This window comes from Cyprinus carpio, chromosome B13 (assembly GCF_018340385.1).
Source record: "Cyprinus carpio isolate SPL01 chromosome B13, ASM1834038v1, whole genome shotgun sequence".
In the NCBI taxonomy this organism is placed as follows: domain Eukaryota; kingdom Metazoa; phylum Chordata; class Actinopteri; order Cypriniformes; family Cyprinidae; genus Cyprinus; species Cyprinus carpio.
In genome coordinates this window covers 28,233,138-28,250,808 of record NC_056609.1, presented here as the reverse complement: position 1 = coordinate 28,250,808, position 17,671 = coordinate 28,233,138, and the positions used below count along the sequence as shown (strand labels likewise).

Sequence of the window (17,671 nt, the reverse complement as noted above, 5' to 3'; positions counted from 1 at the left end):
CATTGTCTTGTAAAACTACTCCAACAATTGTTGTTTACAACTTTTGGTGGTCACTTATGTTTGTTTCTAACCTTGTTTTAAGTAGATGATTCTCGGCCAGGTAAGATTAAGATGCAATAAGAACAATTCTGAAAGTCAAATGCACCACCATGACATCAGCTGAAAGGGTTGGTGCTTACCTATAATATGAATTAACTAGTGATAGATAGACATTTTTCTAAAATGCAAGAATTATATATATCTCTGGTTTTAGCCCATTAGCTTTGACCTTTTCTGTACTCTTTCCTCTCTCTTGTTTACCTTTCACATGAACTCAAGCATGTCCTCTGAGCTAATAACGTCCAGTTCTTTCTTCATTTACGGACAGCGTCGTAGATTCGAGTGCTCTCCACTTTCGTAGTGGTGTCATGATGCTTTCAGAGTATAATGCTGCACTGCTGCTCCCCCCCAAAAAAAAAAAAACACCACCCCCCCCCCCCCCCACCCCACCCCCCCCCCCCCGAGAAAGGAGGGAGAACACACCACACCAAACAAACAAAAAAAAAAAAAAAAAAAAAGAAAAAAAAAAAAAGAAAAAGAACGATTCTTCACTTTTTTACTTGGTGAAACTTTGATATATATATATTATATATATATATTAAATATCTATAATATATATATATATATATTTTTTTTTTTTTATACCTCAAAATATAAATTAGAGCATTATACATTATATCATAAAACTCATCAAATCATAAAAAAAACCTCTAAAAATAATTATTTACTTTTTTTTATTTTATTTTGATGATTAGAGTTTAAAGCTTGTAAAATAATCTGCCAGTGGGGTACAAGTAAAAACTCTTGTTTAAAGAATATTTTACTTACCCCACTGGCAGATAATTGTACTTGTTTTAAGCAAAATGCACTTAATTTAGTTTTTTAAAACAAGACTAAATATCGTTAGTCATTTGGCTTATCTAGTAAAAGTATCTTGATTTAAGAATTGTAAGATATTTTGATTAGAAACCAGACAAAAATACTTAGTAAGATAAGCCATTTTTTGCAGTCAGATGAAAAAAAAAAAAAAACCATCACAAAAAAATATAATAATAAAATAAATAAAATCATCAAAAAACCACCACCACAACATAATAACTTCTTATAATATGTTCTTTCAAACAAACAACAATAATGGGGAAGACTGCTGACTTGGCAATGGTCCAGAATATTGGTCAACCGATATTTCGCCAAGGCCGATATATCGGCCGATATTTGGCATTTTCAAATATGGGCATCAGACAATAAGTTTTTCTGTTTGGCCAATGCATTCGAGGCAGGACATTTATTTTTAAGATGCTGATAACGGCAGCGCCTGCGCACACAGCTCACATTATCCCTCTTGTTCGCCGTCGTTAACAGTTCTGTCTAATACGGATTAAAGAAGTCTGTCTAATAATCAGATAGAACTGTTAAACAAAGGGATTAAAATGCATAAAAAGTACTATAACGATTGCTTTTATATATGATTAGTAATAGAAAGGCAAACATTATAATACTTTCTTATTTACCGTCAGCATTCAGCAAATACGCATTTATATAATTTAAACAAATCTTTGAAGGGCTAATGATCTCAAATTTCACAACCTTGCAAACTTAGTTGAATCCAGTTGTGAGATCTTGTGAAGTGTGCATGTGCATTCTGCATGATCTCATGTTCTCTGCATGACTTTCGGTGCAAATTGAATGCTTAAAACATTAAATTTTTTAAATACACCCAAATTTTTGAGATTCACCTTGCTTTTTCATGATATTCAAATTTTTGAGATGCACCTGTGTGTGTGTGTGTGTGTGTGTGTGTGTGTGTGTGTGTGTGTGTATATATATATATCTATATATTATATATATATTAGGGCTGTCAAATGATTAATCACGATTAATCACATCCAAAATAAAAAGTTTGTTTACATAATATATGTGTGTATACTTTGTATATTTATTATGTATATATAAATACACACACATGCATGTATATATTTAAGAAGAATATGTTATGTTTATATATTAATATATTTATATATAATATAAAAATATAAGAAATATTAAATATATAAATGTATATACATGTAAATATTTTCTAAATATATAATTTATGTGTGTGTATTTAATATACCTAATAAATATACCCTGTACACATACATATTTATGTAAACAAAACTTTTATTTTGGATGTGATTAATCGTGATTAATCATTTGACAGCCCTAATATATATATATTATATTATATATACATATATAACAAAAATAAATTTTTCAAAAATATAAAAAAAATATAAAAACAAATATCAAATAAATACTGTTTTATACTGTTTTTTATATTATATGATTTTATATTACTAATTAAATATATTTAGTTTCATATTTATATTAGTAGATATATTAGATATAATATAGATCATAATATAGTAATATAGTAATAATAATATAGATCATTAGATCATAATATTATAATATATATTTTTAAATATTTATTTAATATCATATGAGGGTCAGTAATTTTCATTTTTGGGTCAACCAGCATTTAATGAGAGAGGCTGCTGCATGAAATATTTCCAGAAAAGCTAGCACTCCTTGTTATGTTTTTGAAGAACTTAAAATTGTAGCTTGGTAACTAAACATTTACCTTTTTCATCAGAAGAAACAATTATACTGAGGTTAAGTGCTTTGATTAACCTGTGGGACCTTGCCTTTGTAGTCTGTCATTACTAAAAGTGGTTAAAGCTTTTCTGTGTGTATGTGTCGTTTGTTTTTGCAATATTCACTTAAGTGGATTTTCCTGTTAAAACTGGATCCTTGATTGAATTGGTGGTAAGAGTGCAGTATTGCCAAGCTGCACCTGCCCTCGTTATCCAATATCACCAACTAAAACTAACCTAAAGCTTTCCAGATCCTTCAATACCCAGCACTTCTGAGCATTATTGAAACTTTTTACTATCTTTTCATCAAATTTAAAACTGTCAGGAGAGCCAGCCTGAGAACTCTGCAGTGCATCAGCATTATTCTTCAGATTATGGACATGGTGTTCCCTCCCATGTGCCGGTGTAAATTTAGATGCCTGTTCTACACAGCATCACAGAGCTTTTGTATCTCATCTGTGCAAAGTTAGTCTCAGCTGGCAGACCCACAGACCCGTCACAAACTGCTCACTGACGTGTACTGCACACAAAACTAGCAAAATCACAAGCTTTACCTCACTCCAGAGCAACTTTAAGCAACATAGGTTTTTATCCAAGGAAATTAAATTGTATTTAATGTTAGCTGGGTCATATTACACTCTGTAAGATTTACTTTTAACCTTCATCCATCCCTCGGGTCATTTTGACCTGAATTTTTGTTTTATTTTTTCATGTTTTTTTTTTTTTTAATTGAGTGTTCATCTGAGTGGTACAAGACTTTGAGAGTTTTGATCCACTTGAATTTGGAACACACACACACACAAAAATGAGTGGATACGAGGATTTATGTGGCTGTAATTAAAAAATGTACAAATCCTTCCATTGCGGGTCATTTTGACCCGACCATAGGAATGAATGGAATGTGGAATTTTATTTTATTTTTTATTTTTTTGTCACACTTGAACATGGATCACACACACAAAAAACTGAGTGGATTCGATGACTTTGTGCGGGTATAAAAAAAAAAAAAAAAAGGGTAACAAATCCTTCCCTTGTGGGACAATTTTACCCCCCTATAGGAATGAACAGAATGTCAAAAATAATTATTTTTATTAGATATTTTATATTTGATATGAAATCTGACACATAGACAAAATTTATATCCAAACAAAGAGAGACTACAGAATATTCCTAAGGCACAAAACACTCACATAACATCCCCCCCCACCCCACCCCACCCACACACATGCACACAAACACATAGAAACACATTATAATGCGCATGATTAATTAATTAATTGCATAATGTAGAAAAGCAAACACTTATTTAAAAAAATAAATAAATAAATAACCAATAGAACATGGCTGCAGAGAAGTACTGTTAGGCCATTTCCACTCCCTAATATATTTATATTTATTAAATTATATTTACACATTGCGAATGGCAGTAATAAAAGTTAACTTTATCTGCATCTCAACTACCCAGACAGCACGAGTACATCTGTAAGATGTCTGCTAAAGATCTGGGAAACATCGGCTGTATAATCTGATAAATGTCTCAGAAGCAGTTTTACGTGCATTCTAATAAATGTCTATTTGACATCTGACAGGAAACATCTTAGAGATGTATGAGCAAGCACTCTTAAAAATACATCTTGCATTTGCAAATGCAGACATCAAATAGACCTCTCTGAGATGTACATGTGTGATTAGGGTGAGTGCTTTACTGTCAGGTGCTGGTGCCACCTTCTATAGAACTTAATGACACTGGTGCTGGTGTCCTCAAATGTGAGTCTGGAGCCCTACAATGTTTCTCGAAGTCAGAAAAGTCATAACAGTGTTGGAAGAATGTTGTCTGTGGTATATTTTCACTTCAAAACAATAAGAAATGCCACAAATATCACCGCAAATTTTGAGAAAAGCCGCAAAATCAGTCATTTTAGGCCGCAAAAATCAGAAAAAAGTTCTGCGAATTCCTGGAGGGACTGAACAAGTAACATTGAAATAAACATTATGAAGTAGAAAATATAATAGTATAATAATATATACTATATAAAAATACTATAATAGTATTTCCTGGTAAAACATACTCCAATATTTTATTTAAAACTTTGAAACAAGTGTATAAATGTGCTTATGAGAAAGAGTGAGTTGATTTACTAAAGTTTACCAGGCTGATGACATTTTAAATTTTTTTAGATATTTTATTTATTAAAAGATATTACTAAAAAAAAACATTGTCTTGTAAAACATACTCCAACAATTGTTGTTTACAACTTTGGGTGGTCACTTTATGTATCTAATCTTGTTTTAGTAGATGATTCTCGGCCAGGTAAGATTAAGATGCAATAAGAACAATTCTAAAAGTCAAATGCACCACCATGACATCAGCTGAAAGGGTTGGTGCTTATCTATAATATGAATTAACTAGTGATGGATAGACATTTTTCTAAAATGCAAGAATTATATATCTCTGGTTTTAGCCATTAGCTTTGACCTTTTCTGTACTCTTCCTCTCTCTGTTTCACTTTCACATGAACTCAAGCATGTCTCTGAGCTAATATCTCCAGTTCTTCTTCATTTACGGACAGCGTCGTAGATCGAGTGCTCTCCACTTTCGGAGTGTGTCATGAGTGCTTTCAGAGTATGAATGACTGCAACTGGCTCTCGAACGCATGATGTGTTTTGTATGCTGTGCTCATTGAATCATATAACAGATTTTATGCAGATATAAGTGCTTTTGTTCAGCCTTTAGAAAATGCCCAGAGGGACAGGTGTGTTTGCTCGGAGAAAGTGCTGCGCTTTGTGCAGTTTTGCTGAACCTTTGTTTAAAAAGATTTTTGTATATAAAATGCCAAGCAGACTAGAATAGACAGCACTCTCACAAAATACAACTGTGCTGTGCACCAGGTTTTTAACAGGCTCTGTATACTTGTAGTGATGAAAAGAGACATGCAGACAGTAATGTCCCGAGTTCGAGTCCTGGCTCACGGACCTTTCCTGATCCTTTTCCCGATAAATGTAATTTATTCCTGTGATGAAAAAGCTGAATTTGCTTCTGTGTTCAGTGTATTTGATGCTCACTTTTGTAACAATCACTCAATCATTTATGGTTTACTTTTATCTGTCGTCAGATTATCTGAGATGTCCCTATTATAATGCGTTGCTATGGGTTGCATCTTGCTTCAGATTTGATTGACAGACTTGCATTCTAACAGTGCAAGCTTCATGCTTTCTAACCATATCTCCACTTTTTTACCTTTATGTTGCAATCATTCTGCTTATTGTACATATAAAATACAAGAAATTTACATCAGTAGTCCCATATTCTACCAATATCTTTATACAGTATTTGCAGATTTATACATAGAGAGAGTGTATCATATATATGTATACACACACACATTACTTTTACTCTCTGCACAACTCTGTATACTGTACGTTGTATTGATTTTAATATACAAGTATCGAATCAGGACTTGGTGTCGGCAGATACTCAATATTCAGCGACTCGGATCGGAGGCACAAAAAACCTGATCACTAATGGTATGTTAAAAACAGTAAGTTTTCAAAAGGCAAATTAAAATAAAGAAGTTTTTTTTTTTTTTTTTTTTGGTGTAGTTCTCATGCTATTTCTGTAGAGTGCAGAAAGTGCAAAGTTTGCTCATTTTCTGTATGCATAAAATACATGCATGACCTACCACATTTCCCAATTTGTGCAATGCAAGACATTACAAGACAGTCTGGAGCTTTGTGTCACAAACACAAAACAAGAAAGGGCAATGTGCTTCTTTTGTAGTATGCACTGTGCTTAAAAAGACAAAAACCTTTGCAGCAAAACAGGCTTCATAACTGCACTTCTACAGCTGAGATGAATGCTGTCTCAGCCAGCCGTTCTGTCATGATGTATAAAAATCTGTCATAAACCTGAGTAATCTTTTCATAGAATACTGCACAAACAACTGTAAGTGTCTGTGGCAGACTGTGAAAACAAGTCCGAGTCGATAAGGAAATAAATGCAAGGGGAGAGGCAGCGCTGCTCGTTTTCTCGACAATAAATCAATGAAGAAACAGACGGGATGTTGAGCTCTCTTCTGTACTTCTGTGTGTAAAATTAAATACTACAAACCAGACTGTGTTCAGGTCTTATGGCCACTGACTTTATTAATTTGCCAACAGTATGTAACAGGAAGCTGTGTTTGTGCTTCTTTGTAATGTCATGTTAATGATTAGTTGCCATTTATTAACCATTTCTTCCCAGAGAATGATGGGAATTGTAGTTTTGAAAATGTCCACACCCTCAGGCCATCCGAGATGTAGATGAGTTTGTTTCTTCATCAGATTTGGAGAAATGTCGCATTCCATCACTTGCTCATTAATGGATGCTCTTAATGGATTGATCTGTGCACATTTATCTCCTGATTTAGAAAAGAAAGCACTGGAGAAAACAATATTATTGATAGAAGGCTCGTGTTCTAGCCTGAGGTTTTAATGATGCATTTAATTCTTACAAACACACAGCTTTTCGATTCACAAGACATTAACTGATGGACTGGAGTCGTGTGGATTATTATTATGTTTTTATCAGCTGTTTGGACTCTCATTCTGATGGCACCCATTCACTGCAGAGCATCCATTGGTGAGCAAGTGATGGAATGCTACATTTCTCCAAATCTGATGAAGAAACAAACTCATCTATATCTTGGATGGCCTGAGGATGAGTACATTTTCAGCAGTTAACATTCGATTCAATGCCATAATACTTTAACAGATAAATCGATTTAACTTCACTCTTTTAAATTGCACAGTGAGCTTAAGTTCGAATGCATTGTGAACCTCCTTTCTAATGCACTCTGATCATTTCCATTCGTCCAGCAAATGCCCATGTACTGCTGGAACGCTGTATGACTTCCTCAGTTCAAAAACAGCTTCACTGTATGATCACAACGAGCTGCATAAAAGCCCATCCACTAAAACACTGATTGACTTCAAACACATTAAAACAAAGTGAGCTCTTCCATTCAAGCACAGTACAAAGAACCATTTAAACACAGTTTACAGAAAGGAAATCCTTAATGTTTTATAATCTGTATATACTCATGACTCTTACCGAGATCTCATGAGGCAAGTCAGTCTGAGGGAACTTATAACTTTCGAACTGGGAAATATTTCTACTCACTTAATTATTAAAAAATGATTCAAAAGGATAGACTATGTCAGGCCTATTTTAGTATTATTAATATACTATTACAGTATTTTAGCTTTTTTTGTTGTAATTAAGTTGTAATTTTGTTATATGCCTTGATAACTTTTTTAAACTATATACTTTTAGTAATTTTAGTACTTCTACTCACTTTCTTATTAAAATGTATTCATAAAGGTATTACTATTTTTTAATTATTTAATTATATTTATTATATTTTATATTTTAATTTTAGTTTTTGTAGTTATTTTTTTACATGCTTTTGTCATTTTTTGTAAGCTTTTTTTATATATATTTCTATTTAGCTTTATCTTTTAGTAATTTTAGTACTTCAGTTATATTTTAGTATGAAACAATTATACTTTCAGTGTATTATTTTATATAATATTGAATATCTTAATTGTACTTTAAGTTGTCATATTTTTTTCATAAGCTGTTATTCTATTTAGCTTATTTTTTAGTTTAGTTTTTAGTAATTTTGGTACTTCAATTAAAACTTTAACTTAAAAAAAAAAAAAGTTTTTTTTTAATATTTATAGTTTATTTCATCTTCGTTTCATGAAATTTTAATAGTTCTAGTTTTAGTTAACAAAAAAACAACAACAACAACTAAAAAAGTCTCTTAAAAGATAAATATTTAGCTGAATGAATAAAGGGAAAAATGCTAGAATGCTTGTGTTGTTTTAAGTTTCTGTAGTATTTCATGTAAATTTATATGCAGAGTGTAATTTTTAAACCAGTGAGATGTCAGGGTCACCCTGAAAGAGATATTATTTGTGGGAGATAAATACTTATTTGATTGCAAAAATGCTTTATGCTTGAGAAGATTTTGCCCCCTTCAGTGAAGCACACACTACAAGCTCCAAGCTTGTTGTTCTTTCATGTTTTCTAACTGCGACAAGGAGCCCCAGATCAGAACCAACTCACAGCGTGAGCCGTCAGCGACGCACTAGAAAGACACCATGCAACTGGTTGCAGATGCTGTGATACATTTCAAAATCTGTCTGACCGTCTCTTACAAACAAAGCAACAACCAATGAAACGGCAACAGAGTGAAAGATCTCCAGACGAGGATGAAGCACTGAGCCAAACATATGCAGCCCACGTCTCCCTAAGCCCTCTCTCATCCAGACCTTTGCTCTCTGCTTCTTCATTTTCCTGTTCTGTGTAAATCAATGCAAAAATACCTGCAAGACGATGTTGTCTGTTTATGGTGTCAGCTCTTGCATTACTGTGGATGGGATTCTGTTATGCTCTGTTATGATTCATTCTTTTCTGGTTATTGCAGTCCATTTACAGGCAGTTGTGTATGAAGAGACTGCTGTGAGTTTTGATATCATGGCGTACATATGGCAAGTCACCATATCAACTCTGTTGTACAAAATCAATAAATAATAAATATGCTTCCTTGCTCACTTGCAGGGTATTTTCCAGTCTGTTACCACAGCAATAAATAAATAAAATAGAAATTAATCGAAATGAGTGTAAATCAATATTTTGAGATGGCAAAATAATTTCTGCATAACTGTTTCTAAATGAGTGTTTAATGATATAAATTAAGACAAGACACCCCAGGTGAATAAATTAATTTTAACAAATATAAATAAGCACACTAATGTAGTTGATTGATTACATTAAGCATTGCATTTTTTTATTACAAGCATTCTGAAATTGTATGTTTAAAAATGGAAATAAGTTATAATCTGTTTAATTATAGCTTTTTAAACTAATATGAATACATTTCCAGAAGAGAAATCTGAAAATTGGTTTAAAATTATCAGTTTATTTAGTTGTCATATCAGAGTCAAATGTTTTTTTATTTAGGATTTTTCTCAGAAAATACTGTCAACAACCAGTAAAAAAAATCACAATGTTTTTGGAACAAAATAGCACAAATGGCCCAAAATCTCAAAATTGACCAATGCATGAAAAACCAAATTTTTGCCTTAAGTGTCTTGACTTAAGTTTATATTAAATTTAGTTTTTTGGAGGTGACTGTTGAAATTTTGAGTACTGGTTTTGTATGAGGCAATACTGTATACTAGTTTTGGCATAAATCTAGTTCATATCTATTTGAGGGCACCTTTATGTTAGGGTTTAAAGTTTGTTACTTTTGTTCTTTATGCAACCTGAAACTCTGGTTTTTCTTCAACACCAAAACAAACTGGTGTGCATTACATGTTTGTGTAAGCAATCAGGCACATGATGTGTACCAGGCCGAGTGATGGGCAGATGGTAGTGTAATGTAGTGTAGGGAAAGCGCCAGATACTTCTTACTCAGCTCCTCCTTCCCTTCACACCCTGAACCCGAACCTCCGCAGACCCCCTGCACTCCAGCTGGTGACTAATAATTTCCTCTTCGTCACAGGAAAATAAAAACACTATCCCTCCTCATCATCCCTGTATTTTCTGTATCTGGCCTGCGATCCCTGAAGACAGCAGGACAACTGAAATGGCCTCTGTCCAGGGCAGGAAAATGCCAGATTGGTGAAATTAGGACACTTGCTGTCAACGTGAATAATGATGTTTTTATGTGCTTGCAGGGTTTCTAAGGTGTTAAATAGCTATACTGTGCTGGCATATTGTGAGGCAAAGATTGCTGTGTGCTGCACTGAGTTTGGAAATGAGCTGAAACCATCTGTCGCAGTGAAGCGTTCATATGCTATTAATTTCTTAAGAACACACATGACTTGGTGCATGACATACAAGCACGAAAACTGTAACATGCTGTAGGCCAGGCAACATGACGCTTACCAGATTTTCTGGAGTATAAGTTGCATTTTTTTTTATCATCTGAATCATGCTGTGACTTATATTCCAAATTGATTTACTCAAAAATTAAATTTGGCTGAGTATTTACTCACCCTCAGGCCATCCAAGATGTAGATGAGTTTGTTTCTGCATCATATTTGGAGAAATGTAGCATTGCATCACTTGCTCAGCAATGGATGCTCTGCAGTTCAATTCAATTCAATTCAAGTTTATTTGTATAGCGCTTTTTACGATACAAATCATTACAAAGCAACTTTACAGAAAATTAAGTTTCTACAATATTCTCTGCAGTGAATGGGTGCCGTCAGAATGAGAGTCCAAGCAGCTGATAAAAACATCACAAGTAATTCACACCACTCCAGTCCATCAGTTAATGTCTTGTGAAGCCAAAAAAAATTATTTAATGTGTTTTTTACTACAAACCTTTGGTTTTGGCTTCCTCTTGTGATCTGGTCTGAATCAGGAAAGAAATCGGAATCAAGCAGCGTTTACCCACCCCTAAAACAGTTTTAAACAAGTATGTGGGTGGATTTGGATGTGAGAGACAACAGGGGATGGACTTTTCCACTGGTGGAAGCGTTATTATAGATTCTGGACTCATACTTTGGCCAGAAGCAACAGTGTAATGATGGGTTTGTTTCTTACAAACATGCAGCTTTTGGCTTCACAAGGCATTAATTGATGTACGGGAGTGGTGTGAATTACTTGTGATGTTTTTATCAGCCGTCTCATTCTGATGGCACCCATTCACTCCAGAGCATCCATTGGTGAGCAAGTGATGCAATGCTACATTTCTCCAAATCTGATGAAGAAACAAACCCCGATGGCCTGAGAGTGAGTACATTTCAGCAGATTTTCATTTTTGGGTGAACTACTTTGTGTGACACACATACAGTAGGCCTACTCCACGCCATTAAGATGCTCTGATAATTTTCTGCAGGTATTATAGACCTCCTCTGGTTACTTTACAGAAATAAATGGGCTGTGAATGCTGACTAATGTTGACATTATTCGTTTGCTAATTGTTTATTCTTAATTGTTTCTGAAAAGAGGTATTTATTGTCATGCAGACTTCAAAACAGATGGCATTTCTGGAGTTTATATGCTGGGGTGTATTGTTTTCAGATTGGCACATTGTTTTATACTGAATGTCAAATATAAGATCGTAAAACAATGGTTGCCATTGATCATTTGCACACACTCAAGCAGTGCCGAGTTGTAATTCTCCTCAAAGGCAATCCTGCAGGCCCTGCAGGTTATTTTGGGTGTGTTTGCTTCTCTCTCCCTCTGTCCCTAAAGTCTCCAGAAATCTAGTCTGAAGTGTCTGCTCTGAAACAGCACAGAATCGATGGATCCGGGCTTGATGTAACTGAGATTTTAATGAAAGAGATCTGGGTGGCCCTTGGCAGACGAAACCTCAGTGCCCTCTTAACAAGAGCATCTCAGCAGCAGGCCAGTGGCAAAGTGGGCAGGGTTAATTAATTAGAGATGAATGTCTGAGAGGTTAGATTTGATCCTGTTCTCTTTTGGTCTTATAAAGAGCACTGCTTGATTGTGCCATGTGGTTTTATGCCAGAGCGAATGGGCTGCTTTCATGAGAGCCTGTTGTGCATTCCCTTCAGCCACATGGGCACTCTTCTGCTCGGTGTTATTGCTATTTTTGTTGTGTAGTGAAGTACAGTCTGTGTGCAGTTGTGCTTCCCAGGCAGTGAATGTTGCTTGTGTTTATTTGATATGTTTATGCTCAGTCTGTAGCATTGCTCTTTGTGTGTCGCCTGAGACTGAAGTGTTATCTAACAGTTCAGAATGCAACATGGGCATTTGTGCTACTGTCTGCGACTTTTATTTTGTTTAACAGTGTATATAAATGCATTCCAGGTGAATTCTGTCATTTTGTGGGAAGTCATGAATTTTTCTATCACTCCTCAAAAGATATGTTTAGCACTCTGGGCTTGTCATTTTAAACATTTTTTAAATAAAAGTGTAAACTCTTGTCTTGCTTAGGTTGAATCAGTGTTGTTATAGTTAACTAACTAAAAGCATTAAAAAACATTTTTGTTACTTGAAATGAAATAAACGTTAACTAAATTAAAATATTTGTAAAAAATTCAACATATTGTATTTCAGCTAGTTACCATGGAAACATTTTATTTAGTTTAGCTTGATGTACTAAAATAACTAAAACAAAAAAATGAATAAAAACTATATAGACATATTATAAAAGAAACAACAACAAATATAAAAAAGAATTACTAAAACAATAAAATAGAAAATAGAAAATAGGAAATAGAAAAATAAAAAACGTAATGTAAATGATAAAATAAAAATGATATAATTTAATTTTCAATTATATTTTGCACTAAATGTTGCACAAATTTGTATGGAAAAATGTCAATTTAAATACAGAAATACATTGCCATTTTACATATTGCATTGTCATTTTTCAAATTACATTTCAAAATGAATTTAGCTACCCATATGTTTTGTTCTTTTGCTGCCTTTCTAGTACTGCTGTTTTCTACAAGAAATGCAGATAGAGTTCATTGCACTGTTTCTCTTTCACTTTCACTATAATCAGTTAAAATGACAAAAGTGTAAGTGATTTATCTTTTTCTCCCAGGAATCCTTTAATTATTCAGACGACTCTCTATACTGATGCGTTCCAAAGGATGCAGTCCTCTAGAAAACATCCCCCTTTAACATATAGCTCTCTAAATCAATTCCAGCTAAGCTAGTTTAATCACCAGGATGTGAATGCTGCAGCATTGCTGAAGGTCAGTCGTTATTGGAATAATAAAATTTTGAGAATATCAACTATTTTTTTGCGACCTAGCAGTCGCAGTCAAGTCTAGTTACAGTGCTGGTGAAATTACAATCTTTTCTGTTCTTATTCTTTATATCCTTAAGAATGTTGGGGTAAGATACTTTTAATATTGTACAATATATATGTTACAATCGTGTGTTACTCTATACAAAAAGTAATTGCATTGCTACTTTTTATGGAAAGTAATGCATTATGGTACTTTTGCGTTCAAGTTAGGTGTCACCTAAGCTGGGCTTGCTTATAAGTTTTTAATAACAAAAAACACAAGAGTCATATTTTTGGTAACTGTAAAGGCCCTTTCATACCAAAAGTGAAATTAATAAGCCTATGCTGAAGGAATTTTATTTTATTTTTTGTGCTCTGCCTCTGCGCCTCACTCCCATTTTCTCTCAACACGGTTACAGGAGAGCTGTCAGTGAATGAATGAATAAATTCAACCTTACATTTACAGTTAACTATAATATCCCTAGAATGCAATGCAAGTCTCTTTGAATAAAAGTGTCTGCCAAATACATCAATGTACATGTACAAACAGGCCTTATATTTTATGCGTAATATAACTTCTTTTGACATCATATGACATTTTACGTCAGTGTTATTTAAGCATCATTGACTTACTATAATTAGTAATTTATTAGATTCTATTTTAAAATTTTCTGTTTTCAATTTTAGTTAAATTTTTAGTTGCTTTGTTACTTTTATTAGGTTTAATATATCTAGTTTTGTATTTGTTACTTTTATTTTATTTAGTTTTTGTTATTTTAGTACTGTAATTCAAATAGAATGAAAATGAAAAACATTGCCTTTGCAACTAGCTGAAATAAAATAAGTTAGTTTTATTTTAGTCAACATTTATTTTGTTTCAAGAAACAATTTTTTTAAGGCTTTAAGTTTTAGTTAACAATAATAACACTGAATCAAATGTGCCACAGTAGCACTTGTGTTGTTTCCTCCCTTTGATTTAAATGCTTGTGTTATTCTCATTCATCGATTTTAAATACATGATGCATCTACCAAATGTGACCCTGGAGCACAAAAGCAGTCTTAAGTCGCTGGGGTGTATTTGTAGCAATAGCCAAAAATACATTGTATGGGTCAAAAATATAATTTTTTCTTTTATGCTTTTCTCTTTATTTTTCTATTTGATTAGTAATATGCATTGCTAAAGATAAATTTTTTTGCACCCTCAGATTCCAGATTTTCAAATTGTTTCAACAGTTGTATCTCGTCCAAATATTGTCTGATCCTAACATACCATACATTAATGGAAAGCTTATTTATTCAGCTTTCAGATGATGTGTAATAAAATGGACCCTTACGACTGGTTTTGTGGTCTAGTGTCACAAATAAATAAAAGCACAAAGGTTTTTGACACAAAATGAATGATCTTCATACAGTACTGCAAATAAAGAATACGATGTTCTAACGAACTCTTTTTGTGTTCTTCTCTGCAGGATTTGGGATGACCACCCCTGTGACAGTAGCTGGAAAGGTTTTCTTGATCTTCTACGGTCTGTTGGGTTGTGCGGCCACCATCCTGTTCTTCAACCTTTTTCTGGAGCGCATCATTACCCTGCTGGCTGTGGTGATGAAGGCCGTGCGTCTGCGCCGTCTGCGGACCAGCGGCCTCCTCCCGCCGGGGATCTGCCAGGACTTTGCGGCGAGTACGTTGCCCGGTTGGAAACCCTCGGTGTACCACGTGATGCTCATTCTGGGCTTATCAGCCATCGTGATCTCCTGCTGCGCCTCAGCCATGTACACTCCAGTCGAAGGTTGGGCGTATCTGGACTCGCTGTACTTTTGCTTCGTCACCTTCAGCACCATTGGTTTCGGAGATTTGGTGAGCAGCCAAAACGCTGAGTACGGCTACCAAGGACTTTACCGTTTGGCCAACTTCATCTTCATCTTGACTGGAGTATGTTGCATCTACTCGCTCTTCAACGTCATCTCCATCGTCATCAAGCAGGTCCTCAATTGGATGTTGGGGAAAATGAGCTGCTTGTGCTGCCAGCGCTGCAACAAAGCCAATGCTTTCTTGGGACGCCGCAATGCCATCAGGCCCGGCTCGCGCCTCAGACGCGGACGCTTCGGTCGGACGCCGGACTCGGACGGGCCTTGCGATAGCGACACTGAAGGACGCAGGCTCTCGGGCGAGATGATCTCCATGCGGGACTTGACGGGATCCAATAAAATCTCACTGGCCATCATGCAGAAACAGCTGTCGGAGTCAGCGAACGGATATCCCAGAACGGTGTGCGGAAGCTCGCGGCAGAACGGCTTTTCCGGCGGCGTCGGTGCTTTGGGCATCATGAACAACCGATTAGCAGAAACCAGTGACTCTAGGTAGAGGTAACCTTTGTTAGCATCTCAGAAATGATTGTTTTTAGCAGTAAAACCTCTCCAACTCTCTCTGGACGTCGAGCGGTTTGGGTTTGCGATTTCAATTTTTGAGCTTGTGTAGACCAGCATGGCATGCATGAACTGTTTAGGATATCCTCCACAGGATATGGATCGTGACTTGCTACGAACGCGTGCTAGGAAGTAACAGTGTGCTCAAATCATGTTGGAAAGATCGTATTTATGAGCTGAACGCACATGAGCGTCGAAAGTCACAATTACGAGTGGGAAATTAAAAAAAAGTCCCGAGTTGGGATCTGATCGTGTCATTGAGTCAGATGCAATGAATGCAGACTCTGTATTAATGGTAAATTGCCTCAAATTAATTAAATTATATTTTTTAGTCTAAGCTGCATGCATAAAATACCATAGTACTGTGCAATTACATTAGAATATATAATCATTAAATTTACAGCACTAAAAATTTAATAAAAGCATAAAAAGCTAAAACACACCAGATGCACATTCAGTCATCATTTTAGTAGTAAAAAAAATCATGTTTACTTGAAGCATTTATGTATTATGCATTATTACGAGTTTAAAATATATTCAGATTATATCTTTTCATAAAATGCATTATACAATTAGCAGATTCCTTTCCTTGACACAAATTGTCTTGTGTTTCAATGCATTATAATTTCTAAAGGTGTAATAATGAATGCTACAATTATTCATGAGATCATACAATGCATTATTAAAGTGCATTACAAAGCACTAAAATACTTTTATAAAGCATTATATATAAAGTCTTCAACCAAAATTCCCTGACCTAAACACCTGATGTCATAATTATGACTTCCCAACTTGTATATATGAACTTTCCAGGAGGATTTGAACGCACCTTAAGTGACTTTGCATATTCTAGTAATCAACCGCAACAAACCCTAATTACCCAAATCATATTCTCTAGAATTTGTAGACAATACTGTAAAACATGAACTAACCCTAAACGCTCTGAAGTTAGACTTGACTACTAGTGGCTATTCATAGGAGCTGATCTCAAATAAGTAAAAGTAGCATCCTATTTACTTACAGCACACTTGATTTACAACTATGCATCATCTCCATGTCGCAAACATATTCGTTTTTACTTAGTCTTGAGCTGCATCCCGGTTTGCATACTTATGCTGTGCACTAAAAGTATGTACTTCACTGCTCAATGGAAAGTCCAAACTCAGTATTTGGACATACTACAATGTCTCAAATTATGTACAGTTTGCGTCTTAACATCCAGCTGAATTCATTACCTGCATTATTATGTAACTTTAAGGTTCATGCAATTAACAAAATGTTTCAATCTATCATTCTTTAGTACTTCCTTTCGGCAAAAAGTCAAAAAAGTATTGTTAAAAACTCTCCTCTTCCATAGTGTGACATTACAAAAAAATAATAATAAAATAAATAATATTTTTTTTATGGTTAAAACATCTAAAAATCCCTAACACAGCATAAATTTACTTATCAACACTGCATAACATATCAGAATTCACTGAACTGGCAGATTTTTCAGTAGTTTTAAATATGTGACCATGGAGCACAAAAGCATTCTTAAGTCGTTGGGGTGTATTTGTAGCAGTAGCCAAAAAAAAAAAAAAAAAAAAACATTGTATGAGTCAAAATTATCCATTTTTCTTTTATGACAAAAATCATTAGGATATTAAGTAAAGATCATGTTCCATGAAGATATTTTGTGAATTTCCTACCGTAAATATATAAAAACATAATTTATGATTAGTAATATGCATTGCTAAGAACTTCAAATTCCAGATTTTCAAATAGTTGTATCTCAGCCAAATATTGTCCTAATAAACCATACATCAA

At 34.4% G+C, this 17,671-nt stretch overlaps 1 protein-coding gene across 1 annotated transcript in view; it reads left to right on the top strand.

The window, feature by feature from the left end:
- The window catches only part of LOC109049326 (potassium channel subfamily K member 12-like), a 38,309-nt gene extending 20,842 nt beyond the window's left edge, over window positions 1-17,467 (top strand). Inside the window, exon 4 of the mRNA XM_042737562.1 lies at window positions 14,908-17,467. Coding sequence (XP_042593496.1) covers window positions 14,908-15,800 — 893 coding nt within the window. The 3' untranslated portion in view covers window positions 15,801-17,467. The remainder of the gene's footprint in view (window positions 1-14,907) is intronic.
- Window positions 17,468-17,671: the final 204 nt, after the last annotated feature.